At 41.0% G+C, this 26,612-nt stretch overlaps 1 protein-coding gene across 1 annotated transcript; it reads left to right on the forward strand.

The window, feature by feature from the left end:
* The first annotated feature begins 649 nt into the window (after positions 1–649).
* On the forward strand, positions 650–26,402 carry LOC107045511 (retinol-binding protein pinta). The gene is made up of 4 exons (XM_015267812.1): positions 650–1,033; positions 1,399–1,597; positions 1,688–1,847; positions 26,282–26,402. The coding sequence occupies exons 2-4, from the start codon at positions 1,438–1,440 to the stop codon at positions 26,400–26,402; spliced, it is 441 nt and encodes a 146-aa protein (XP_015123298.1). The 5' UTR covers positions 650–1,033; positions 1,399–1,437.
* The last annotated feature ends 210 nt before the right edge of the window (positions 26,403–26,612 follow it).

The raw sequence follows: 26,612 nt of genomic DNA on the forward strand, positions 1-26,612 counted from the left end.
ATTCATTGACTTTTTATTTTTTGAACTTGATCGATTTCGCTCATTTTCCCGACTTTAACATTTTTTTTCTCAATCCCCATACGTTTAAGCGCATTTTAACAAACAGATTCGGATTCTGCGTCGAAAAATCTATCGAGTGGCATAAATTTCATCCTCCGACCCCAATCCTCGCATATTTTATCGGGCCGTGTAATTGGAGATACGTTGATCTGTTCCAAAAAAATTGAAAATGATTATTTTAATGATTTTTCCAATACCGAGCATAAGTAGGGCATTTTATTAGAGATACACCACTTTAGGTGGCTCTACGTGACTCTGTTACTAAGCTGTCGATATGATTGTAGCCCTTTGCTGCAAACTCATATTCGCCAAAAAAGTTTTTTCAGCCTAATTACGAAATGTATTACAATTCAACTCTTCTTCGGGTGGTAGAAGGCTCATTGATTTAGCCACGTTTAATGAGTTCAAATGCTTTTAAACACATATCAACATTATAAATTCCCAATTTACCACCAGTCGAACTAAATGAATGCTATGGCTATCTCTCGACTGCAATCAACTCATCCACGGGGCACTGGATTTTAGCGAATGTATGTACTGACAGCTGACAGTAGTTCGCATTAATACGTCATCGCGAGAGTCGCCCGTTTCAATCTCTCAATCGATTCCCACAAATTTGATCATAATTGATTCAATAATTAAGATGGATTAACAATAATCGCTGGGGTCATACGCTCGAGGTCATCATCTATCAATAAAAATTAGTCTAATGAAGTTGGAAAAGATATTATGCACTCTTCATCGCAATCAATTAAATTACAAGAATAATCTAATCTGCATTTCGTAAGGAGTAATGATGATGGGATATGTGCGCGAGGGAAATATACGTAGTGTAATCAGTGTACGTTGACCAGCAAAAGCGACATTGTGCTGCTGCAAACGTCATGACTGTAATTTGGTTGAACTTCACTGCAATTGATAGCAGAAGCCTCCAACTGTTGTAGTTCAGGGGTAAAGCGATCAAAGGACTCAAGTAAAATATAATATTTTTCGTAATTTAGTGATTATTCAGGGGAGTAATTTTATGCGAACAAGATTGTATTACTTTTTCTCATCAAGGTGAAAGCTCCACGCGAATAAAGTCTTTCGATACTTTCTCTTACTACCATTCGTTATTGAGATATTGAAATCATTAACTAGATTTTTAGGAAAAAGTAAATTTCAAGCGTTAAATTTGTCACTTCAGTGATTGTTTGGGATAGGAGGGATATAAGCAAAGAAATAAGGATTTCTTGATCATCACTTTCCAAATCACTCATTGTTCCAATGATGGAATGAATATAGTGACGAAAGTTGTTCTATCACTTCCTGATGGATTTATCTCTTCATATTTTTCAGAGGTAGAGATTTTTCATATTTCTGACATTATTTTACGAAATGATGAGTTCGTATCCAAATCATATAAATTGCTATCAACTGACGGATAAACAAAGACAGTATGCGGCGAGTGTTTTGAATGAACGGGAGGATGGACCCGCGAAAGTTCAAGAGGTGCGAGAGTGGATTGAAACGCATAAGAATCTCCGTGCTCCAACAGGTGAATAGAATGTCGTATTTCTTTACTGCTTTATTCAAGCCCCTGAAAATGAATCTCCACAGAGTCCTCATTGGTTCTCATGGTTTGTAGATGATTTCACGATTCAGAGGTTTTTGAGGGCTTGCAAGTTTGATGTTGAGAGAGCCAAGGAGAAAATATTCAACTACCATGCGCAGCGATCTGCCTCACCCGATTGGTTCGCCAATAGGGATCCAATGATACCGGAACTGCAGGATATGTTCAAAATGGGGTAGATTAATTCATCAATTTGTAGTCATTCGACGCGGTTCAAAGGGGAACAACTAAAAATTCTGGTTGGATGTATCGCTGATACAGCCGTAAGTTTTGCGTGGATACGTCTATGTTACGTAGATACTCGGGATATTAGAAGATGAAACAGTCTTAAGGGAACACTTTTTAATGTGTGAGAACTGCGTGAGAATGTTTATTTACATGCACAGTAGGACCGGCGAGATTGTTCCACTGAGAGGAGTATGGAACAATGAGAGCTCGATGCATAACCTACAATTCCCAGTGGAACTCTTTCGCCAGTTCTACTGTATCTCTGTCCTATTCATCACCACGTGAAACGAACTATAAACGTCGTTTCCACCCAAGTCCACGTTTAATGACAGTCGGTAAAGTGAATTCCGTACTTACCGACTTAGTTTCCCTATACGCCAACAGATGGCGTTAGTAAATATCTACCTATGCACAAAATGCCCCTGAAAACGAAAACATAGACGTATCCACGTCAAAAATTATGATTAAAATGGTCATTTTTGTGTAATCGTTCAAACGATTAACGACCCGAGTCAAAATTTTACCGGGTCTCCCAACGTAGTTTCAAGTTCCACTGGTGACCGACGTCGGTGGCCGAGTGGATTAGACGCAAGTCTAGTGTGCGAAAGGTTGTGAGTTCGATTCCCCGTGGAACCGAATTTTTCAACGGAAGGCTCCGGCGAGCGGGAGGTTGCTAATAGAGGAACCGCCTGTACCGGCATGCCGAATGAGACCCGCAAAGGGACTCCGAGGCCGTAAAAAAAAAACGTTCCACTGGTGGGTTTAGGACGTTGAAAGTACGTTGTCCAGTGTACAGGCTCAAATGCACTGATTCAACCTACTTCCGACGTAAATACCGTCTCCTTTTTCCATTTTTGCCAGATTGTACGTTGAAATTAGGTTGAAACTAAACGTATCCCCAACATTCCTCCACCGTACATTCTTTCCTTCCTTCTTCCCCCCTGCCCTCTTCACACTACTAGTTCCATTCTAACATCGATTACTTGGTTAAATCTTGCATAAATTAATCGGTGGAAGAATGGCAAAAATATAAATATTATCAACTCGGTAAAACAAAAATGGGAAAAAAAGAAAAAAACGGATCGGTCCATTGGTTCTCGAGATATCCCTGCTTGTAGTTCTGCCGTGTAGTGTTCCCTTTCGGTCATCCATCCTTTTTCTGGTTTTACTCGCTACTGCTCAAGCTCAGTGATCGCAGGATATCTCGGTATGCTTCTGAGCTGTACAGTTGCTTGTGGCGAGTTGTATTTTTTCGGGTTTATATAAGCAACTAATAAGAAGAAAAATAGGAAAAAACAGAAAGAAAGTAGGCAATGGAGTAATACAGGAAATTAAGAGGAAAGGAGCAGGGAGAGGAGATGAGAGGGAATTAAAGTCCATATAGATCTAAGGCGTCTAAGGATCGGACCCTTCATATAAAAGTCAGTGAATGTAAAGATCCGATAAGTGGAAGAGTTAGTTGAGTCTAAAGGATCACGCGAATCTAAGGGTCAGATGGTAAGAATCAGATGAGTATGAGGGCCATATGGGTTTTTTTTTATCAGTAAGCGTAAAACCTACAGCATAGGGCTAGATGGGTATAAGGGTCAGCCGAGTCCGAAGAATCACACGAATCTGAAGGTCAAAAGGGTACGAAGGGTCAAGTGAATATAAGGGTCAGTTGAGTATGGGTCAGATAAGTAGAAGTCTGAGTTGAGTTTAAAGGTTAGATGCGTCTCAGCGATAGTTGAGTTTAAGGCTCAGATGGGTCTAAGGATTAGTTGAGCCCGAAGGATCATGCGAATTTGAGGGTCTGTTGAGTCTAAGCGTCAAACAACTACAAAGGGTCAGGTGGATTTAAGAGTCAGTTGAGTGTGTAGGATCACGCGAATCTACGAGTCAGTTGAGCCTAAGGGTCAAAAGAGTATGAGTCAAAAGAGTACGAAGGGTCAGGCGAATCTAAAGGTCAGATGAGTAAAAGGTTGTTGAGTTTAAGGATCAGTTCAATCTAAAAGTCAGATAACCTCGCTCTAGGTTAACCCAGGTGAACCTAAAAGGGTCACCTGACCCTCAGAATCGATCTGACCCTCAGACTCATTCGATCCTTATTCTCGTCTTAGACTTATCTGACTCTCAGGCCTGCGCACTCATCTGACCCATACACTTAACTGACGCTTGAGAGTACGTTTAATATACGGTGGATATGGAGTGTTTTTCAACGTCCTATATTATATTATAATTAATTAGTATATTAAAATTAATTCATAAATTAAACTTGGTAATAAATTAATGAATACCTAAGACTTGATAGTTTAATGGAAAGAGTGTGGAGATAATGGTGATTTAAAAAAAAAAAATTTCTTAACCAATAGTTAAATTTCGGAGTTGATGGTGTTAAGTGAAGTGTTTCCCTGATGTCCAAGGGGTCGTGACTTATTTGGAGGACTTTCTGTGCAGCACAATTGTAAATAATGAGAAAACATGTAAAAAAAACAACAGTTGTAATTTATGAAAAAAAAAGAATCATCCATAAATTGCAATTAAGTGTAGCTCCCCTAGTTGGGCTGAAACGGACACTTTTGATTGTTTTTTAAATGTTAATGAGGGTTTGAAATGTTGATGAAATTCAATAATTTTTGTTTCAATACAAAGAACATTTTTTTCCCTTTGAGACGAGCCTAAACTGAGCTCAATTGATAAATTTGTTTCTGAGTTATGAATAATTTTAAAAAAGTCTGAAGTGTCTATTTTACCCCAACCTCCCCTAATTAAAGTTGCACACGTGTGTCTTCGGCCACCCGGATTGTTGCTTTTCCTGAAAGTGTGTCCGAGGAATGACAATCCAGGGGAGTAAGGAGAGGGGATCCAGGGGGTGCAAGTCCGTATGGACTTGCTACGATCGTTTCGATTACATTTGACCAATTGGAAGAGGAATTCGTCGGCGGGAGCTTTTGTGGATTTAGTTCTGAAACAAATTTCATAGAATGCAAATGTAGATTGGTTCAGAATTTTGGTAAACGATTGTGCAGCTTTGGACTCTACGATATGGTCAGGGGGTCATGGGGGCGAGATTGGAAGAACAGGTATAAAAGGCTCAATGTAAAAATGTAAAAATGTAAAAATGTAAAAAATGTAAATATCGATTGAAATTTTACCCTGTAGGCTTGTCTCCACTTTCCGTGGAGGACAGATGTAAATAATAAGAAAGCAGATGTAAACAAAACATAATAGTTGTAAATTATGGAAAAAATGAATCATCCATAAATTTTAATTACAAGTTCATGAATTTCATAATTTACAACTATTATGTTTTATTGGTGATCGGATTGTTTTCCCCCGGAAAAAATTTCCCGGAAATTATTTCCCCGGAAAATTTTTCCCGTCGAAAAAATGTCCCCGTTTAACTATTTCCCCAGATTTTTTTCCCCTGATAATTTCCCCTGAATTTTGTTTTTCTGGACATGAAAAATGAATGAATGAATTTATTTCATCGTTGGAAATTAATGGAATACTAGATGTAGAAGAAATTGTCATTTTGGAGCAATTAGGTTGTTGTCTTCTTGAAGATACGAACACACATACCCACTCCGTTTATTTTAAAACAAAAATATACACGTACAAGTAAATCTTGCTATAATAGAAGTTAAATTATTGGGGGAAGGGTCGATCGAATCCCGTGAGTTTGATGTATTTACGTGAGTGAGAGTATTCAGTATGCCTTGAGGTTTTGTGATGGCAACAAGTGAGTTAATTGTTTCTCTTGATTTAAGTTTGGGGGTACGAGATTGATTAGCATTAAGTGTATTAGAGAAATTGGACTCTGTAAGACAAAAATAATTTATTATGATAATTGATTGTTTATTGGAACGAGAGATTGATTCGAATCTTTTTGGGGATTTATTTTGATAATCTTGATTGATAAATGATAGTAATTAAGTGATTTATGATAGATTGTGAATGTTTATCGTATTGTACTGATTATGTACGCATGAGAGTTGGTTCTGAAATTTGGAAAAAAATTGTTTTGAAAATGTTGAATTCTGATATGGGTTTGAAAGATTGAGAGACGTCATAAATTGCATTGATATTGGTAATACGTTTATGTGCAACTTCCACGTTCAGTGGTAAGGGGAAATCATTCCGAGGGAAATGATTCCGGGGAAATTTATTCCGGGGGGAATTTTTTCCGGGGGAATTTTTTTCCGGGGAATTTTTTTTGGGGGGAAAACAATCCGGGAACCTGTTTTATTTACATCTGCGTTTTTATTATTTACATCTGTCCTCCACAGAAAGTGGAAACAAGCCTACAGAGTAAAATTTCAATCGATAAAGTGTAGCTCTCTTACACTTTAAAGGGACTTTTCAACAGCAACAATGATGTTGAAAAAGTTTCCGGTGAACGTATTATTACATGTTACTAGACGGAGTAACGGCGGATAATCTGGGGAGTAGCTCTCTTACACTTTAAAGGGACTTTTCAACAGCAACAATCATGTTGAAAAAGTTTCCACAGATTCACGACTCCCTTACTTGATTATTTGATTAAGTCTATTTTTTAACACTCAGTGCGTGAGGCGCTGTTTCACGAACGCTTCGCTTCGCTCAGCGTCCGTGAAACACCGCCCACGCACTTCGTGTCAAAAAATATTATTCGATACACGGAAGTGAAGAACTTTTCTGGCGAATATGATTACAGAACTCGCCTTCGGCTCGTTCTGTAACCTCATATTCGCCAAGTTCTCCACGCCCTAGTATCGAAATGTACTATCATGTTACAAGGAGGGGTAACGGAGGTGATTTTTGTGCTCCTGCGGCCCCCAGGGACCTTTAAGGTCATAAGGGCCATACGGGTCACAAGATACAACAAGGAATAATAGATTACGAGGGTCAAGAGGGTCAAACTCCCTTACTTAATTATTTGATTAAGTAAGATTCTGTTGAGTGTGAATTTGAGAGTGAATTTCTGTGGTTCCCGGTAGCTTAGTCGGTAAGAGTGCCCGGCGCGTATCTGGGAGATCCGGGTTCGATTCCCGGCTGGGTGAAGCGGAAAATTTTTTTCTCTCTAAATTCTAATTCTCTTAGAATTTTTTTATTTATTTATTCCGATTCATTTCACGATTCATTTTTTACATTTTTACATTTCTACATTTTTACATTGAGCCTTTTATACCTGTTCTTCCAATCTCGCCCCCATGACTCCCTGACCATATCGTAGAGTCCAAAGCTGCACAATCGTTTATCAAAATTCTAAAATAATCTGCATTTGCATCATGTGAAATTTGTTTCAGAACTAAATCCACAAAAGCTCCCGCCGACGAATTCCTCTTCCAATTGGTCAAATGTAATCGAAACGATCGTAGCAAGTCCATACGGACTTGCACCCCCTGGAGCCCCTCTCCATGCTCCCCTGGATTGTCATTTCACGGATACACTCTCAGGAAAACCAAAAATCCGGGTGGACGAAGACACACGTGTGCAACTTTAATTAGGGGAGGTTTGGGGTAAAATGGACACTTCAGACTTTTTAAAAATTATTCATAACTCAGAAACAAATGTATCAATTGAGCTCAGTTTAGGCTCGTCTCCAAGNACAGATTCACGACTCCCTTACTTGATTATTTGATTAAGTCTATTTTTTAACACTCAGTGCGTGAGGCGCTGTTTCACGAACGCTTCGCTTCGCTCAGCGTCCGTGAAACACCGCCCACGCACTTCGTGTCAAAAAATATTATTCGATACACGGAAGTGAAGAACTTTTCTGGCGAATATGATTACAGAACTCGCCTTCGGCTCGTTCTGTAACCTCATATTCGCCAAGTTCTCCACGCCCTAGTATCGAAATGTACTATCATGTTACAAGGAGGGGTAACGGAGGTGATTTTTGTGCTCCTGCGGCCCCCAGGGACCTTTAAGGTCATAAGGGCCATACGGGTCACAAGATACAACAAGGAATAATAGATTACGAGGGTCAAGAGGGTCAAACTCCCTTACTTAATTATTTGATTAAGTAAGATTCTGTTGAGTGTGAATTTGAGAGTGAATTTCTGTGGTTCCCGGTAGCTTAGTCGGTAAGAGTGCCCGGCGCGTATCTGGGAGACCCGGGTTCGATTCCCGGCTGGGTGAAGCGGAAATTTTTTCTCTCTAAATTCTAATTCTCTTAGAATTCTTTAATGCCTAAAGGAGGTTAGGCGGTGTTTGAGGTGAATTTGAGAGTGAATTTCTGTGGTTCCCGGTAGCTTAGTCGGTAAGAGTGCCCGGCGCGTATCTGGGAGACCCGGGTTCGATTCCCGGCTGGGTGAAGCGGAAATTTTTTCTCTCTAAATTCTAATTCTCTTAGAATTCTTTAATGCCTAAAGGAGGTTAGGCGGTGTTTGAGGTGAATTTGAGAGTGAATTTCTGTGGTTCCCGGTAGCTTAGTCGGTAAGAGTGCCCGGCGCGTATCTGGGAGACCCGGGTTCGATTCCCGGCTGGGTGAAGCGGAAATTTTTTCTCTCTAAATTCTAATTCTCTTAGAATTCTTTAATGCCTAAAGGAGGTTAGGCGGTGTTTGAGGTGAATTTGAGAGTGAATTTCTGTGGTTCCCGGTAGCTTAGTCGGTAAGAGTGCCCGGCGCGTATCTGGGAGACCCGGGTTCGATTCCCGGCTGGGTGAAGCGGAAATTTTTTCTCTCTAAATTCTAATTCTCTTAGAATTCTTTAATGCCTAAAGGAGGTTAGGCGGTGTTTGAGGTGAATTTGAGAGTGAATTTCTGTGGTTCCCGGTAGCTTAGTCGGTAAGAGTGCCCGGCGCGTATCTGGGAGACCCGGGTTCGATTCCCGGCTGGGTGAAGCGGAAATTTTTTCTCTCTAAATTCTAATTCTCTTAGAATTCTTTAATGCCTAAAGGAGGTTAGGCGGTGTTTGAGGTGAATTTGAGAGTGAATTTCTGTGGTTCCCGGTAGCTTAGTCGGTAAGAGTGCCCGGCGCGTATCTGGGAGACCCGGGTTCGATTCCCGGCTGGGTGAAGCGGAAATTTTTTCTCTCTAAATTCTAATTCTCTTAGAATTCTTTAATGCCTAAAGGAGGTTAGGCGGTGTTTGAGGTGAATTTGAGAGTGAATTTCTGTGGTTCCCGGTAGCTTAGTCGGTAAGAGTGCCCGGCGCGTATCTGGGAGACCCGGGTTCGATTCCCGGCTGGGTGAAGCGGAAATTTTTTCTCTCTAAATTCTAATTCTCTTAGAATTCTTTAATGCCTAAAGGAGGTTAGGCGGTGTTTGAGGTGAATTTGAGAGTGAATTTCTGTGGTTCCCGGTAGCTTAGTCGGTAAGAGTGCCCGGCGCGTATCTGGGAGACCCGGGTTCGATTCCCGGCTGGGTGAAGCGGAAATTTTTTCTCTCTAAATTCTAATTCTCTTAGAATTCTTTAATGCCTAAAGGAGGTTAGGCGGTGTTTGAGGTGAATTTGAGAGTGAATTTCTGTGGTTCCCGGTAGCTTAGTCGGTAAGAGTGCCCGGCGCGTATCTGGGAGACCCGGGTTCGATTCCCGGCTGGGTGAAGCGGAAATTTTTTCTCTCTAAATTCTAATTCTCTTAGAATTCTTTAATGCCTAAAGGAGGTTAGGCGGTGTTTGAGGTGAATTTGAGAGTGAATTTCTGTGGTTCCCGGTAGCTTAGTCGGTAAGAGTGCCCGGCGCGTATCTGGGAGACCCGGGTTCGATTCCCGGCTGGGTGAAGCGGAAATTTTTTCTCTCTAAATTCTAATTCTCTTAGAATTCTTTAATGCCTAAAGGAGGTTAGGCGGTGTTTGAGGTGAATTTGAGAGTGAATTTCTGTGGTTCCCGGTAGCTTAGTCGGTAAGAGTGCCCGGCGCGTATCTGGGAGACCCGGGTTCGATTCCCGGCTGGGTGAAGCGGAAATTTTTTCTCTCTAAATTCTAATTCTCTTAGAATTCTTTAATGCCTAAAGGAGGTTAGGCGGTGTTTGAGGTGAATTTGAGAGTGAATTTCTGTGGTTCCCGGTAGCTTAGTCGGTAAGAGTGCCCGGCGCGTATCTGGGAGACCCGGGTTCGATTCCCGGCTGGGTGAAGCGGAAATTTTTTCTCTCTAAATTCTAATTCTCTTAGAATTCTTTAATGCCTAAAGGAGGTTAGGCGGTGTTTGAGGTGAATTTGAGAGTGAATTTCTGTGGTTCCCGGTAGCTTAGTCGGTAAGAGTGCCCGGCGCGTATCTGGGAGACCCGGGTTCGATTCCCGGCTGGGTGAAGCGGAAATTTTTTCTCTCTAAATTCTAATTCTCTTAGAATTCTTTAATGCCTAAAGGAGGTTAGGCGGTGTTTGAGGTGAATTTGAGAGTGAATTTCTGTGGTTCCCGGTAGCTTAGTCGGTAAGAGTGCCCGGCGCGTATCTGGGAGACCCGGGTTCGATTCCCGGCTGGGTGAAGCGGAAAATTTTTTTCTCTCTAAATTCTAATTCTCTTAGAATTTTTTTATTTATTTATTCCGATTCATTTCACGATTCATTTTTTACATTTTTACATTTCTACATTTTTACATTGAGCCTTTTATACCTGTTCTTCCAATCTCGCCCCCATGACTCCCTGACCATATCGTAGAGTCCAAAGCTGCACAATCGTTTATCAAAATTCTAAAATAATCTGCATTTGCATCATGTGAAATTTGTTTCAGAACTAAATCCACAAAAGCTCCCGCCGACGAATTCCTCTTCCAATTGGTCAAATGTAATCGAAACGATCGTAGCAAGTCCATACGGACTTGCACCCCCTGGAGCCCCTCTCCATGCTCCCCTGGATTGTCATTTCACGGATACACTCTCAGGAAAACCAAAAATCCGGGTGGACGAAGACACACGTGTGCAACTTTAATTAGGGGAGGTTTGGGGTAAAATGGACACTTCAGACTTTTTAAAAATTATTCATAACTCAGAAACAAATGTATCAATTGAGCTCAGTTTAGGCTCGTCTCCAAGGGAAAAAATTGTTCTTTGTATTGAAAAAAAAATTTGCAACAACGGAATCACCAACGTTAATGGACACATTGGGCAAAGAGTAAATTTCGTTAATGTAGTAATGGGAACCAAGGATAATCGCCTTCGTCTTACCGACGTTTAGCTTCACACGGTTACAGACAGCCCAGTCCATAATGCGATTGGCCACATTGCCCATCCTTACCAGGGCATCCTCAAGCTCAGGCCGTGAGAACCGCAAGTAGACCTGGAGATCATCAGCATATACCAGGTGCTGTAAACCAGGTCCAAGCCGTTCACCAATATCGTTGATGAAAAGGATGAATAAGATCGGTCCAAGAACAGAACCCTGCGGCACACCGCGATTAAGGGGTTTGAAGGATGACGGCCCAGCGCTCCCAGCCTGAGAGCGACCACCGAGGTAGGACGCAAATCACTTTATGGCCGGAACCGAGAAACCGTAATCGAGGAGTTTCCGAAGCAACAGCACATGACACACTGACAAGGAACACTACGGAGGTGTCCCCCTCCGATTTCGATGAAACTTAAATATGTTATAGGAGACCCAAAACTAAGGGTCACGTATTTTTTTTTAGCTGCCCATATTGGGTTTTAGGGGCTGAAAGTGCTCTCTGAAGTTGACCACCTCTCGGGGTCATTTTTCGATTGCACACATAAGNATACAACAAGGAATAATAGATTACGAGGGTCAAGAGGGTCAAACTCCCTTACTTAATTATTTGATTAAGTAAGATTCTGTTGAGTGTGAATTTGAGAGTGAATTTCTGTGGTTCCCGGTAGCTTAGTCGGTAAGAGTGCCCGGCGCGTATCTGGGAGANTCTTTCGCACTGTATCATGAAGGTCACAAGGAATTATGAAAATGCGAATTAGAACCGTCTCCGGGGGGTGAAATATGGAGGGTAAACTACCCTTGTGAAAATTCATTTTTCTCATAGAAAAAAAACTTTTGATGGAAATCCCATGGGATTTATGGAAATCCCATAAATTCCATTTGAAAAAGTAGAAAAAAATACAGAATACCTGTTTTGTTTTTTTTTTAATCGAAATTTAACACTTAAAAAATAGATTTTTCGTGAATTGGAAAATTTCAAACTTTTTCCTGTACAAAATGAAGCTTACGGCTAATGATGAGGGAAACCATTGGGACAGGATCCAGGAGTGATGTCGGGGAGGTTAACTACCCTTTAGAAAGGGGGGCGGGGGTTTAAAATAAGCGAGAAAAAATATCGATGAGAATTTTACGAAACACACTTCGTTCGAAAGCATGAGACAATTCAAAGCACATCCTGCGATTCTTTTCCCCAAATTAAAATTGAAAGTAAAATACTTTTTTTCTTATTATATACAAGTCTTCGATTTTTTGGTACATAAAAAAGATGAGTGATGAGTCTCTGGAAGTAACACTTGGAGGCTAAATAACCTTTCTGGGAGTTACTTTTAATTATATTAGTGAACAGAATTCACTTGAAAGAGTAAAGAATAATAAGAAATTTCGAAATTTGAACCCACGAAAATGTCCATTGCTAGTTATATATGAATTACAACCTTTTAATTCTCCGTCTACTTGTATCACAGTACCATAGTCCGAACTAAATGGTAAGGATTGAATGAAGATCCGATATGGAAAGGAAACAATGATGGTAGTAATCCCCAAATTATGGAATTCAGAATATACATTGATATTATTATAGGAGCTCAGACCATTTATTCTTTCTAGTATTATGTTCTCAATCAGCATACTTTCTGTTGGGATCAATCTACAGTATAGATAGTATTAGGGGACGTAATGCGTACAAAAATGATATTCTTCAAAAAAATGCAGCAAACAAAGTGATTTTTTGCACCATGAGCATCTGACTACTGCAATTTTGGAACAGCCTTCAATATCACAGTGTGGATGAGATGATTGCCCGAATACAAAATCGGCAGGATTTTCGAATTCATCTAGTTTTTTAGAAATGTAACCACTCTGAAACCAAGCATAACGAAATAAATTTTGATACCTTGGTGATGATAATTGATTATGGAGTAAAGACTGTAACTTTATGATATTGTTCCGCAAATGTAAATTAATATCATAGTCCATTAGGACGACACTATCCGAAAAATGACGAACATAATTCTTCCATATCCTAAAACCTTATACGTCAAGGGGTTGAATTTTTCCAGTAGTCCCCTTTGGTATCAACATAGTTAATAATTCTTTATCCGGAGGAGTAATTTCTTTCACGACTTAAGGACAGTGTCCGCTCCAGGAATCGATTAACAGTCGACTTCTAGGACCCACGTTTGGGAAAGACTTCCTTCAACCAGGTTTTGAAATGCTCTGAAAAATCAAGTACTAGATGGTAATCCTAATTATTGTATAGAACATATCATGTTTGTTAGGTCTTAAATATTGTCAGAGGTGAAGTGAGTTTTCCCGATTTTGAAGCGGTGATGAGCACATTCGCAGGTTTGAAGAGATTTTGCTCCACTATTGGACCGAAAGTTCCAGAAGGTTCATTCAAAACCAGGAAGAGAGGTGAAAGTAATTTTCCATCAGCAGAAATCAGAGGTTGTACTGTATAACTATGTGTCGTTGAAGTTATCGATTGTACGACGCACGCTACTTGTTTAGTACCTTCTTCAGCTAACGTTCGCCCTGAATGAATTTCCAATTGGAAACCACTTTGATCAGTATTATAAATGTTTTCTGGGCCATACGTATCCCAATAAGACCGAACTTTCAGGAGGAATTCGTCCGCTTCTTTTTGTAACTCTTCCCTAGTCTGTAATGTTTTTTTGGTGATGAATTTGTTAATCTTCCGGGATGTTATGCGGTGTGCTCGTTTGAAATAATGCAACCACCTGGACGAAGCTGTAAAACGAACGTCTTCGAAGCCGATTTCCTTCCGGGCTTGCAGGGCCCACCTTCGGAGGTCAGTATCGTGGACGATCAAACCTGCATCGATAGCATTCTTCATATTCTTTAATGTGTACTCCGAAATGCGTTTCAACTTCTCCATGTATGTCCCTCCTTTATTGATTTGATTCGCCCAGCGTCGTAACTGTCTACGCGATTTCACCTTCCTGAATCGATGGGAAACAGTTTCTATAGAGAGATTCTTCTTCTTTTTTCCACTTCTCCAGAAGTCAACGGCATTCTTTTTATATTCGAAATCTACAGGTTCCTCATCCTCCGAACAACTGTCAGGTGATTCTTCTGTATGTGGTTGAAATTCTTTATCCTCGACCGCTATCATTTCGATATCTTTATAAGGCTCTTGAAAATCCAGAGATGTTTCTTCGATCATTTCAACTCCATTATATTCCTCCATTGATTGAATCAATATCCTTTCGAACGTGTCTGCTAATTCACGTTCCTCGTTGTTCACGGGTGTTTAAGCAAGATTGAGAACTTCAAATGTTGCCATCAGAAGTCGGATAACGTTGATCGGATTAACTTTCATGGTAGAACAAGTATAGATCACGACACTCACCGAAAAACTACTTTTCTCTTCGATGTATGTTCATAGACTGATTGTAATTCACAAGAGGGATGGAAATGAAAAACATTGATATCGTATAAGTTATATTGATCAGAGTAATTTCATCCTCAGATAACAAATGAGCCATTTGCATCAATATGTTTACAACTCCCGAATATTCTTCAGTTGTGGTTCTGCATTATCAAACAGAATGGTATTGTCATATGTCGCCATTTACGTCTCATTGAAAACGATATCACATCGAAGCGATAAGAGCAACCGAAATACATTTTATCATCGATCCATTATTTACTATACAAAATCATCGGCTCTTCTTTGTACCACCCATCCACGTTCATATACAGATGAAAATTTGAATTCCTCAAAATATTTCATCATAACTCATTTTTTCAAATTGGAAATGGAAGCCATTTAATGGAATCTCTACTCTGGCCTTCGGTGAAATTTTTTAGATTCATGGTCATTACTGATTTCTTTTGAAAATGAATGAGGTTGGTCCGATCGATTCGATAAAATACCATGAGGATTGTTAAGCCCTCAAGTTTCACTCCCGAAGACTATTTCAATTGTTTCACTTATCATTCCGTGTAAGATCAGTCTATTATAACAAAGAATTTAAAACCCATAATTTTTCGAAGAATCGATGTTTCTTACATTAAAATTCTAATTTGCGGAAAAAATCCTAAATATGTGCTTTAAATTGTCTCATGCTTTCGAACGAAATGTGTTTCGTAAAATTCTCATCGATATTTTTTCTCCCTTATTAAAAAAAATCCCTCTCCCCCCTCCCAAGGGTAGTTAACCTCCCCGACACCACTCCTGGATCTTGTCCCAATGGTTTTCCTCATCATTAGCCGTAAGCTTCGTTTTGTACAGGAAAAAGTTTGAAATTTCGCAATTCACGAAAAATCTGTTTTTTTAAGTTTTAAATTTCGATTTAAAAAAAAATCAAAACAGGTATTCTGTATTTTTTTCTACTTTTTCAAATGGAATTTATCCCATGGGATTTCCATCAAAAGTTTTTTTTCTATGAGAAAAATGAAATTTCACAAGGGTAGTTTATCCTCCATATTTTACCCCCCGGAGACCGTTCTAATTCGCATTTTCATCATTCCTTGTGACCTTCATGATACACTGCAAAAGAGTTGTTCAAAAAGCTTCCTTATGTGTGCAATCGAAAAATGACCCCGAGAGGTGGTCAACTTCAGAGAGCACTTTCACCCCCTAANACCGTTCTAATTCGCATTTTCATCATTCCTTGTGACCTTCATGATACACTGCAAAAGAGTTGTTCAAAAAGCTTCCTTATGTGTGCAATCGAAAAATGACCCCGAGAGGTGGTCAACTTCAGAGAGCACTTTCACCCTCTAAAACCCAATATGGGCAGCTAAAAAAAAAACGTGTTCCTTAGTTTTGGGTCCCCTATAACATATTTAAGTTTCATCGAAATCGGAGGAGGACACCTGCGTAGTGTGTCTTGTGAGTCAAAGGCCCTGCTAAAGTCGGAGAGAAGTAGCAAGGTCAGCTAACGATTGTCAATTCCAGAACGGATATCGTCCGTTAGTTTTAACAGCGCTTTTTGGGCTCTGTTGTGAGGGGAAAAGCCTGTCTGGAAGGGATCTAATATGGAGCGCTCAGCAAGAAATCCAACGATCTGCAGCGACGCAAGTCTCTCCAAGACCTTCGATAAAAAGCAGAGAAGTGCAATGGGCCTGACGTCGTTAACGGTCGAGGGATTCTTAACCTTGCCCAACGCTACCACAAGCGATGGCTTCCACTCAGATGGGAAAGAAGAGGTTGAGAAGGACAAGTTGAAGAGTCTCAACAGAAACGGCATCAGGGACGGCCACGCAGCCACAACCACACATTTCGGAACGCCATCCGTACCTTTGGCCTCAGTGGAGAAGTGTCTGACGGCCCCAAGTACCTCATCAGCAGTCACCGAACGGAAAGCGAAGCCCGAAGCACCACCAGCAGAAACCCCCACGTCCGGCAAAGAACCCAGGAACTCGTCCACCGAGGGCTCCGAAGGGTCGAATGAAGCACTGACAAAGTGATCATTCAGAGCCTCTGGATCGAAGTCAGCTGGAGTATTGTCCGTATGGACCACACCAAGGTGCCTCAGTTCTTTCCAGATTAATGCAGGCTCCGCCAGGGACTCAATTCTACGCTGGAAATACAACTGACGTGCCTCCTCAACCTCCCTGTGGGTACGATCGCGGGCTAAGCGATATTCCTCTAAGGCACTCCTAGAGCGCACGCGCCTGTAAACTCTGTACTTGCGATCCCTGATACGCACAAGGGAGCGACGGCGATCCATGAATCACGGCTTGCACTTCGAGGATATCCTCAGTCTTCACAGGGACAGCCGTGTCAATGGCAGTGCTGAGGTTTGTACACAAACACAGAGCCATGCATTCCAAGGATGACGAACCAAAGACTGACCAATCACAAACAGCCAACCGCAGATTCAACTCTGCTTCATTCAGCGCTGCAAAATCTTTAAAATTGATGTCACCGGCCTGGAGCTGGTGGGGCAGAGCAGCCTGCAATGTCGCAGCAATCAGGTCGTGACCATCAACAAAGGGAACATCAGTCTTCCAGTAGGACGACAAAGTGTCCGCTTCCTCAATTAAGCACAGATCCAACCAGGTGTCAGAATCGGCCATGTGATGAGTATGTGCATGCGGTACAAGGCGGAGAGAGTTGTTAGCACACATAGAGCGTATTAAGGCCGCATCAGCACTGTTCGGTGATAACTCATCAGTATTAAAATCACCCAAAATAACTTTGGAGCTGTAGTCTTGCAGGTGCAGTTGCAGCGAAGGTAAAAAGTCACTGCCCTCACGAAAGGGCGCGTGAGGTGGCCTACAAACCATAGCAACAAAGATCGGGCAAATTCCCTGACAAGCAATCTCGCAGAAAAGATACTCAGGTAACCCCGGTCTCTTTGCCCTCACGTGAGATGAAGATGCGAGGACTTTGATCTTAAAACAATTACTAATGAAGAGCGCAACACCACCACTGCGCCTATTACGAAATGGAAAGAGTGTGGACATGATGATTTTTTGAAAAATAATTTCTTAACCAATAGTTAAATTTCGGAGTTGATGGTGTTAAGTGAAGTGTTTCCCTGATGTCGAAGAGGTTGTGACTTCTTTGGAGGACCTTCTGTGCAGAACAATTGTAAATAATAAGAAAACATGTAAAAAAAACAACAGTTGTAATTTATGAAAAAAAAAAATCATCCATAAATTGCAATTAAGTGTAATTAAAGTTTTACAATTGTTCTACACAGAAGGTCCTCCAAAGAAGTCACAATCCCTTCGACATCAGGGAAACACTCCACTTAATACCATCAACTCCGAAATTTAACTATTGGTTAAGAAATTATTTTTTTAAAAATCACCATTATTTCCACACTTTTTCCATTAAACTATCAAGTCTTAGTTATTTATCAATTTATTACCAAGTTTAATTTATCAATTAATTTTAATACATAACCTCTTCATGCGGTACTCCGAATCGAAATTCTAAAATTCGATAGTCCGCGTTCCGTATTTCTCCGTTCAAAATATTCGGAAATATGGCGACACGGGCTGAAGCGATTACGTGATCACGCGGTGTGATGCCTTCGTTTTTTCTTCGCGATAGGCCCTCAGAGTGGCGTCATGATTTCGGGAGTGAATCCCTCGAAAAGAACACATATTTAGCTCGGCCTATAAACTTCTTCACATTTGTCGAAAACGGGATTTTTGCCTCAGTACTCTCATGTATTATTATTACATTCTGTTCGCAAAGCTACTGCAATTAGAAGATGAAGCTTGACAATTCATGATTGATCATTATTTTTCAAGCAATTTTTATAGTTTTTTTAACCCATTGCCAGGGAAGAGTCGCGAATCGTCTCGGTGTGAAGCAAGTGGGGGTAGAGCGAATCAGCGCCACGCGTAGAGCGGCGTGAGTATGGCATAGAGATGTTAGTATGTAAACCGGTCCCCCACCTTTTATCACGCCAGGGTCGCTAGATTCCTCATTCAATTTTTGCTCTGATGATTCCTATGTGGCTCTTGGCTTTCGGCCACCATTGCGTACAGACGTATCTCGGCGTGCGCGCCCTTGAACTACCGTTTTTCCGCATTGTTTTCGAAATTCCCAGTCAAAAGTATTCCTCCTCTTTTCTTCAATTAGTCGCGATACCCATCACGGCTCGTTCCAAAAAAATTTTCACCGTGAAGAGCGCTGTCAAGTCAAACTCTAGGAGAAAGATAAGTACACGACCACCAAGCAGCCTGGCGGCTCAGTACGCCACGAGATCACCTAACCTCGCTCGGCGCCCGCGCCAAGCAGGGAACGCAACTTCAAAATGGATCTAGAATTCGTCATCAACAACAACGTCTCTGGCGACGACACCACCCCTGATATGGATAATCGAATATCGGGGGACGATTTTTTCCTTCCCCAAACCTCGCCTTCTCCATAATCCCACATCAACTCGCCTCTCACCCCAAGTTCAGAATCCCTCGACTCGGCTTTGCTACTGGTTACAAGACACGATGAATACCTAAACTATTATCAGGCCAACAACATCGAAGTCGACCCACAACATCTCGTATCTCTCGATTCTCCCTCTATTTTTATTCCCCCGTCTCCAACCGAATCAGTCCAATCGCCCTTTCTCCTTAGCAACAACAGTGAGGAGACAATAATGGAATTTACAACTGCAGAAAAGGGAATTAACGTAATGGGAAAAAGAATGAACTCCCATATTAGCGACGAGGAGGAGACAGACCCTGATATGTTGAATCCCAAAGGCTCCAAGATCCGGCACATCTCTCCCCAATCCACCCTGCAAGACCCCACTTCATCACATAAAACCTCCATGTTGATTCCCCCTCCCCCACCCCAAATCAGCCAAAACCCCTTTCCATCCTCGAAACCCGCATCCTCAACCACTACTACCCCAAAACCATTAAATCGTCCACTCATCCCAGATGAGATCAGAAACAATCGGTACCCCCTGAACTCAACCAACACACCATTTGATGTTTTCTTCCAAGCCGATCCCAAAATTACAGACATTCCCAACCTCCATGGGCTTAACCTCGCTAAAATTGTGATCAAAATTCTAAAAGACTCCAACATGCCCCACACCTACGGTCTCACCAAAAAAATAGGCCACTCAATTCTCATACCATTTATCTCAACAAAGCAGGCCAATACAGTCATGGACCATGACTCCCTCAAAACTAACAATATCGTCGCTTACATTCCCCAATTTAACCTTACACGCTAAGGCGTAATCAAGGGCATTCCCCTAAATATCTCAATTGAAGAACTCAAGGAAGAAATCATTTCTCCAGTGCCCATCAAAGAAATCTCCAGGTGCAATCGCTTCACCCCACAGCCAGATGGCTCAAGAATCATGTCTCAATCCCAAACAATCCTCATCAAATTTGAAGGTCAATCCATTCCCTCACATGTTAACCTCTACAATACAAGATTCGACGTCTACCATTACGCTAGTTAAGTAAAACACTGCTCCAACTGCCTACGATTCGGTCACTTGAAGAAACACTGCAGAAGCAAGCAAACTTGCAATCACTGTGGCAAAAACGACCACTCCATCTCTCCCAAAGATCCTTGCCGTAGACAAACACAATCCCCTTTATGCATCAACTGCAGAGGTCCCCACTCATCAACCAACAACTCCTGCCCTGAACTACAAAAACAAAAATTAATTCACAAATATGCTGCATACAACGGTATTTCCTACATCGAAGCCAGACAAATCCTTTCCGACTCCAACTTCAACTTCCCCATCACTGCCAGCTCCACTGACTCTAACCTCGCCTCCCCACACTCGACCCCATTCTTACCAAGCCAAGGTGAAGGTCCTACTTTCAGCAGATCTACCCCCGTACTACCTATCCCCGCCCAAATCCTTTCTACAACCCCGGTCTCACCAAATGTCACTCATCAACAACTCCTCAGCCACACCCAAGTTTCTACCCCAGACCCCTCTCAGAAAGTAATTCTCAACGATCCACAGGTTTACAACCAACAATTCCTCCCCATCCACAACCAACATCTTAAACAACATGAATCCAAAACTCAACAGCCCCCCTCTGAAAACAATCAGAACCGCCCTCCTCTCAATTTCAACCAATCCTCCAATTACATGTATGAGCCAAATTTCACAAACCTAAACGCCCTCCTCAAAAAGAAAAGTGACATCCCCCCTTCTCCCCTAACCCCCAACACCAGAAATGACCCTACTCTTCCTAATCCCCCCCTACCGACCTGAACGACCTAATGATTCAAATCAGATCCTTCTTAGAAGTCTTCCTTACAAAACTATCACACTCGTAGAGTCTTTTGGCCTCTCCAAACAATTAACTGACATTACATCTCCAACAATTTCAATATCCTCCAATCTTCGCCAACCCTCTCACCCCTCAGCCCCCCACCAGTTCGTACTAATCTAGCAAGTCCTTCCCTTCCCTCCTCTGTCGGAATTGCCTCTCTCCCATCTGTTACTTAAAATACACTAATTATAATGCACCATAATACTCCCTTAAACATTAACAAATGTCCATTTAAAATCCTCCAATGGAATGCTCGCAGCATTCGCCCAAAATTGGGGGACCTGCTCAATATCGCAAACAATTATGACATTCTCATCTCAGAGACCTGGCTCAAACCCAATCAACCCATCTTCAAAATACCAGGATTCAATTTAATCAGGGACGACATCCTTGATGAAGCAGGCGGAGGCATCGCCTTAGCTACAAAAATCTCTATCCTTTTTTCCAGAATCTCGAACCTCAAAACAATATCTCCTAATCTACACATTCTCGGAGTCCAGATACCCGCAGCCGAAGGTCAAATATCCATCTACTCTCTTTACAAAAAACCCTCAGTTCGAGTTACTTCTGGCGAATGGTCGCAACTTTTCAATTTCTCTCCTTCATCATTCGCTTCCATCATAGGAGGTGACTTCAACTGTCACTCGGAACTATGGGGCAGCGAAAAGTCAGACTTCTCAGGCTCTGAATTAACAGACGCCCTATCTAACTCAAATTTCACACTCCTAAATGACGGCTCCCCCACCAGGATCTCCCCATCAAAAGCTCCCTCTTGTGTAGACCTAACCTTAATATCCACCAATCTGGCCATGAACTCCAACTGGAAAATCCTCTCGGATCACATGGGGAGCGACCACTTTCCTATTTCCACCTCTATTAACGTCCCCCCTGAAAAATACAAACTTTTTTCCTATAAGATCAACCTGACCAAGATAGATTGGACAAAATTCGACAAGTTCTTAAACTCTTAAATCAGAAGAAATAGAGAACCTCCCGGACAATATGACTGCCACAAACATCTACGATTCAATTGTCGGTTTCATCATGGAAGCAGTAGGAGCATCCCTCCCGGAAAAAAAACGCACACCCCATCCCCAAAATGAAAAGAATAATAAAAACCGAAAAGCAAAGAAGTCCACCCCTCCAGCCCCCTGGTGGAATGAGAAATGTTCGCATGCTGTCGCCCTCCGAAGAAAAGCTACCTCACTTTTTAGAAACCGACTCACCTTAGAAACCTATAAAGCCATGCAAAAGCAAACTTCCGACACCAAAATGATTCTAAAAAAAGAAAAAGCAAAGGGGTGGGCCTCTTACTGTCGATCCCTTGACAGATCCACCCCAATCAATATTCTCTGGAACAAAATCAAATGGTTCAAAAACAGAAATAACTACAATCCCTCCCACATTCCCAAACAAGATGCTGAATCATCCCAAAGAATGAAAGAATTTATCGAAGACTTTTGCCCCAACCTTCCCCATAATTATATTCCTCCCCCCCCTCCTGTGATTCCCTTCGAAGCTTTTTTCTTAGAAAAAGAATTCTCTGCCCGAGAATTCAAATCAGCGCTCAATGCGACCAAAAAAACCTCCTCTCCAGGTCTTGACAAAATTCATTATAACATAATCTCGAGACTCCCTCAAGAATTTAAAAACTTCTTGCTAAAGACCTTTAACGACCTCCTCAATTTCGGTCAATTCCCAGATTGATGGAAAAAATTCCTAATCTTCCTGCTGCCCAAATCTTCCCCAAATAAATTCCGCCCTATTGCCCTCGCTTCGTGTCTCTTAAAACTTTTTGAAAAAATAATCTCGAGGTGGATTAATCTGGTGACTAGAAACTCAACACATTCTTCACAGTAAACAATTCGGCTTCAGAAAAATGCGCTCTTGCGCCGATAATCTAGCGATCCTCTCAACCGAGATTTTCACAAGCTTTGCCTCCAACCAATACACAGCCGCCGTCTTCATTGACATAAAAGGAGCTTTCGATTATGTGGACCCCTTAACCCTATACTATGACCTAGCTCATCTTGGACTGCCAAAAAAAATCGCAGACTTCATTTACTTCCTCCTAGCATACCGTCAATCTTACTTCGTAATCAACGGAGAATTAGAAGGTCCCTTTCCCATTGATAAAGGTACCGGACAAGGTTCCGTTCTCAGTCCTATCTTATTCAACCTTTATATCTCTAACTTACCATCCTTCGATGATCTCAAGGCAGAATGCGTATCATTTGCCGATGACCTAGTCATCTTCTCCCGCAGTTCCGATCTAGAAACCTACCTACTTGCAGTCGAGCAAGCCACGAACAGGGTGGCTAACTTTTTAAAAAACAAAAATCTCGAAATTTCGCCCGAAAAATCTCACCTCATAATATTCTCAAAAAACACATTATCCCCTCTGACCACTCCATCTCTATCAACAACTCCATCATTCAGGCCGAAGTATCCACAAGATTCTTAGGAATGACCCTAAACTATCGACTCTCCTTCTCACCTCACATCAACAACGTCAAAAATAAAGGTCTGAAAATTATCTCCTTCATCAAATCACTCAGGAAAACACACTATGGCGCCGACCATAGAAACCTCATTATCTTCTACAGAGGCCTTTTAAGGAGTTCCGTTGAATATGGGAGTCATATACTAAATTTCTCCAACTACTCTTACTTTGAAAAAATAATTAATCTTCAACATAGTGCCTTAAGACTCGCCCTTGGACTTCGAACCTCCACCCCCAAAAATGTCATTCTCGCAGAATCAACCGAACCCCCCCTTAAATTCCGTATTTCCCAACTCTCAGATAGATATATCATGAAATCCCTATCTCTCTCCAATCACCCGTTACTTGACAAATAAACCACCCTCCAAACAATAATAAACAGGAAGACATCCAATCTTCACAATATTAAATCGGGATTCCCAATCCTAAACTCCTTTGACAGACTCCTACACCATAAATCTAAAATACATCGACACCCTCTCCCCTCCCCTTATCAATTCCCTTTCAGCCTCATCAATTCCTCCCCTTCCATCAACACATCTTTGGGAGCGCTCATCAAAAAAAGCAAGAATAAAGATTCAACCCTTCAAATGGAATTAACTAAGCTAGATCAAGACTCCTATACCCAAATATACACCGATGGATCCAAAATCCAAGAAGGAGCCTATGTCGGTTATGCAGTCTCCATCCCCTCTCTCCAAATCTCAATTCAACATAAAATCTCTTCCTATGCCTCCATTTTTACCGCCGAAGCTCTAGCTATATTAACCGCACTCCAAACAATTCAATTAATGGATCTTAAAAAATCTATAATTCTCACCGACTTCCTGAGTGTTCTAAAAGCAATGGAAAACTTTTCCCCACTAGAAACTTCCTCTCACATAATTTATCAAATCATAGAACTTAATGAATTGCTCACATTGAATAACTTAGAAACTTCATTTGTATGGATTCCCGCACACGTTGGCATCCAGGGAAATGAAGTTGTAGACTCTAGCAAAGGAAGCCGTCTCGAGTGGCGACATTCGACCCACCTCCATTCCGTTCACCGATTTTAAAGCTTCCATCACAGCTCAAATGAAATCCAAGACAGTTAATTTACTCAGAAAACAAGTAAAATTTAAAGGTAAAAAATATTTCCAAGAATTTTACAAAGGCTGGAATCCTCCGTGGTTCCAAAACCTCAACATCGACAGACCCCAAATAACTACCATCAACAGGATGAAGTCAAATCATTACAATCTTGCTGAAAGTCTAAAGAGAAAAAACATCGTCGCCTCCAATCTATGCGAATGTGGCAAAGTCGAATCCCTATCCCACGTACTTTGGGCTTGCCCCAATTACTTCCAAGAACGTTCGACCCTACTCAAATCCCTGAAGAAATTAGACATCAACTCCTACAACATCAACAAATTAATCGCATCACCCACCCCCAAAATAGCCTACTTAATCCACAACTTCCTCAAAAAAATCAACAAACCCATTTAAACATCATCACCGCACCGCCAAACTCGGTGGATCAAGAGATTATCTACATCACCCACCCCACACAAAACTACGAAATGGCCCGCTAGAGGGATAACGGCCGCAAGACTTGATATAGTCAGTGCCATAAAAATAGAAGAAGAAGAAGTATCCTATGTGGATTGTATTTCTTGGAGAGATGAATTGATTTCCTTATAGGAATAGTCGAACAAAATGTTTACAAAGAATTCTTTTTGAAAACATCTGTTTTTGTTTTTTTTTGTTTTTAACAATATTAGGGATACACTGGGTGGCATGAACTCTTCTGACTTCTTGTTTCAATATTTATAACCAAGGAACAAATTTATCGATTGAGCTCAGTCTAAGCTTATTATAAAGGGGCTGACTGTACTTTTAATTTAAAAAAAAATCTATTTCATCAACACTTCAATAAGACATCATCATTTTGAAAAAGGTTCAAAGTGTTCATTTAATCCCACCGTCTCCTACTAATTTTTCCTAAATAATCACAAAATGGTTCGCATTTCACTGTCACTTAATTTAGAGAATTTTTTTCCACAGAATGAAAACATTTTCTGTTACACTCGGAGAAAAATAAATATTTTCTTTTCGAATTTAACTACTCACGGATATTTAATACTTGATCACACAATATTTTTGACACATCTTCGCATATGAATATAGATATAGCGGGATGAAATTCGAATTTTCGACGAGAGAAAACAAAGTAGAACAGCGAGTTGATTTTCCGTTTCATTCTAATAGGTGATTTAACGTAAAGAACATTTCCCGTCGTTCTCCATAACAACATCACAACCCACATTCAAATGCACAATGTGAATATCAATCCTTTGCTCTGTGCGTACCTTTTTTACTGTTAATCCAAAAAATACCATAGTTACACCGTTGAAAAGCTCATAGGCGATTTATATAATGTAACTAACGACACTTTTCCGATTCGTCGTCCCATTTTCATTATACCGAATGTAAATCATTTAGAGGTAGTGCGGGGGAAGTTTTCTCGTGTATAGATACGCGGTGCGCTCGGCCTGATATTTTGCTCAGTTGGTCAAAATTTTTCTTGGCCGATACGCTACCACGTATTTCGATTATTTCAATTTTGATGATTGTAAGTGGTAAAGTAATATATAACAGTTTTCAACTGAGCGATTTCATGAAAATATTCACGGCATTCACAAATTATTTATAGGTTATGTGTGTCAAAATGGATAAAATGCCCACTAAAAAATAGAAAAATCGTCAGTCGAGTCGGGTGAAACAAATGTATCGAAAAAATTCAATTTCAGTTCTTATGCTCCTATTAATGTTCAAAAGGCACCGAGCGTACGGACCTGCTACCGCCATTGCCACTACCGCCGCCTCACGCAGGTCGTAGGAGTGGGGACGCCTCGTCCGTGGCAATGGGTTAATGAAGAATCTTACGGTTTATGAAGCATTTTGCAATATGCAGCATATGTCATCTATCCATCTAGTGACAAAACTTAAACCTAGATAGCCCCATCTGTTTACCCCTAGCAACGCGGTAGTTCGAAGGCAATTAATTCCCCTTATTTTTTAGGCCTTTTCTGCCTCTAAACGGAGTTGATGATGAAGGGAGAATTGTAGTTCTCCTCCGAGTGTGCATCCACGACCCTGCCAAGCATTCCATAGCAAATTTCTTAAAGGTAAAACAAAATTGAAATATTCTTGAAAAATTAATGAGGCAGTTCAAATGCATTCCTTTTCCGCTCTTATTTTGTGAATGTCGTGATAGTTTCTAATGTTTCTAATGTTAATAATGATAAATATATGAACGGATTATTTTTTGCAAAATATTATGAATAGAGCTTATGTTTCCGATTCTTGCACAATTGTAACTTGTTGACTTGAATATTTTGGCAGGAGTCGTC

The sequence above is a fragment of the Diachasma alloeum genome, unplaced genomic scaffold (genome assembly GCF_001412515.2).
Source record: "Diachasma alloeum isolate Michigan unplaced genomic scaffold, Dall2.0 Dall_scaffold_00967, whole genome shotgun sequence".
NCBI lineage: Eukaryota > Metazoa > Arthropoda > Insecta > Hymenoptera > Braconidae > Diachasma > Diachasma alloeum.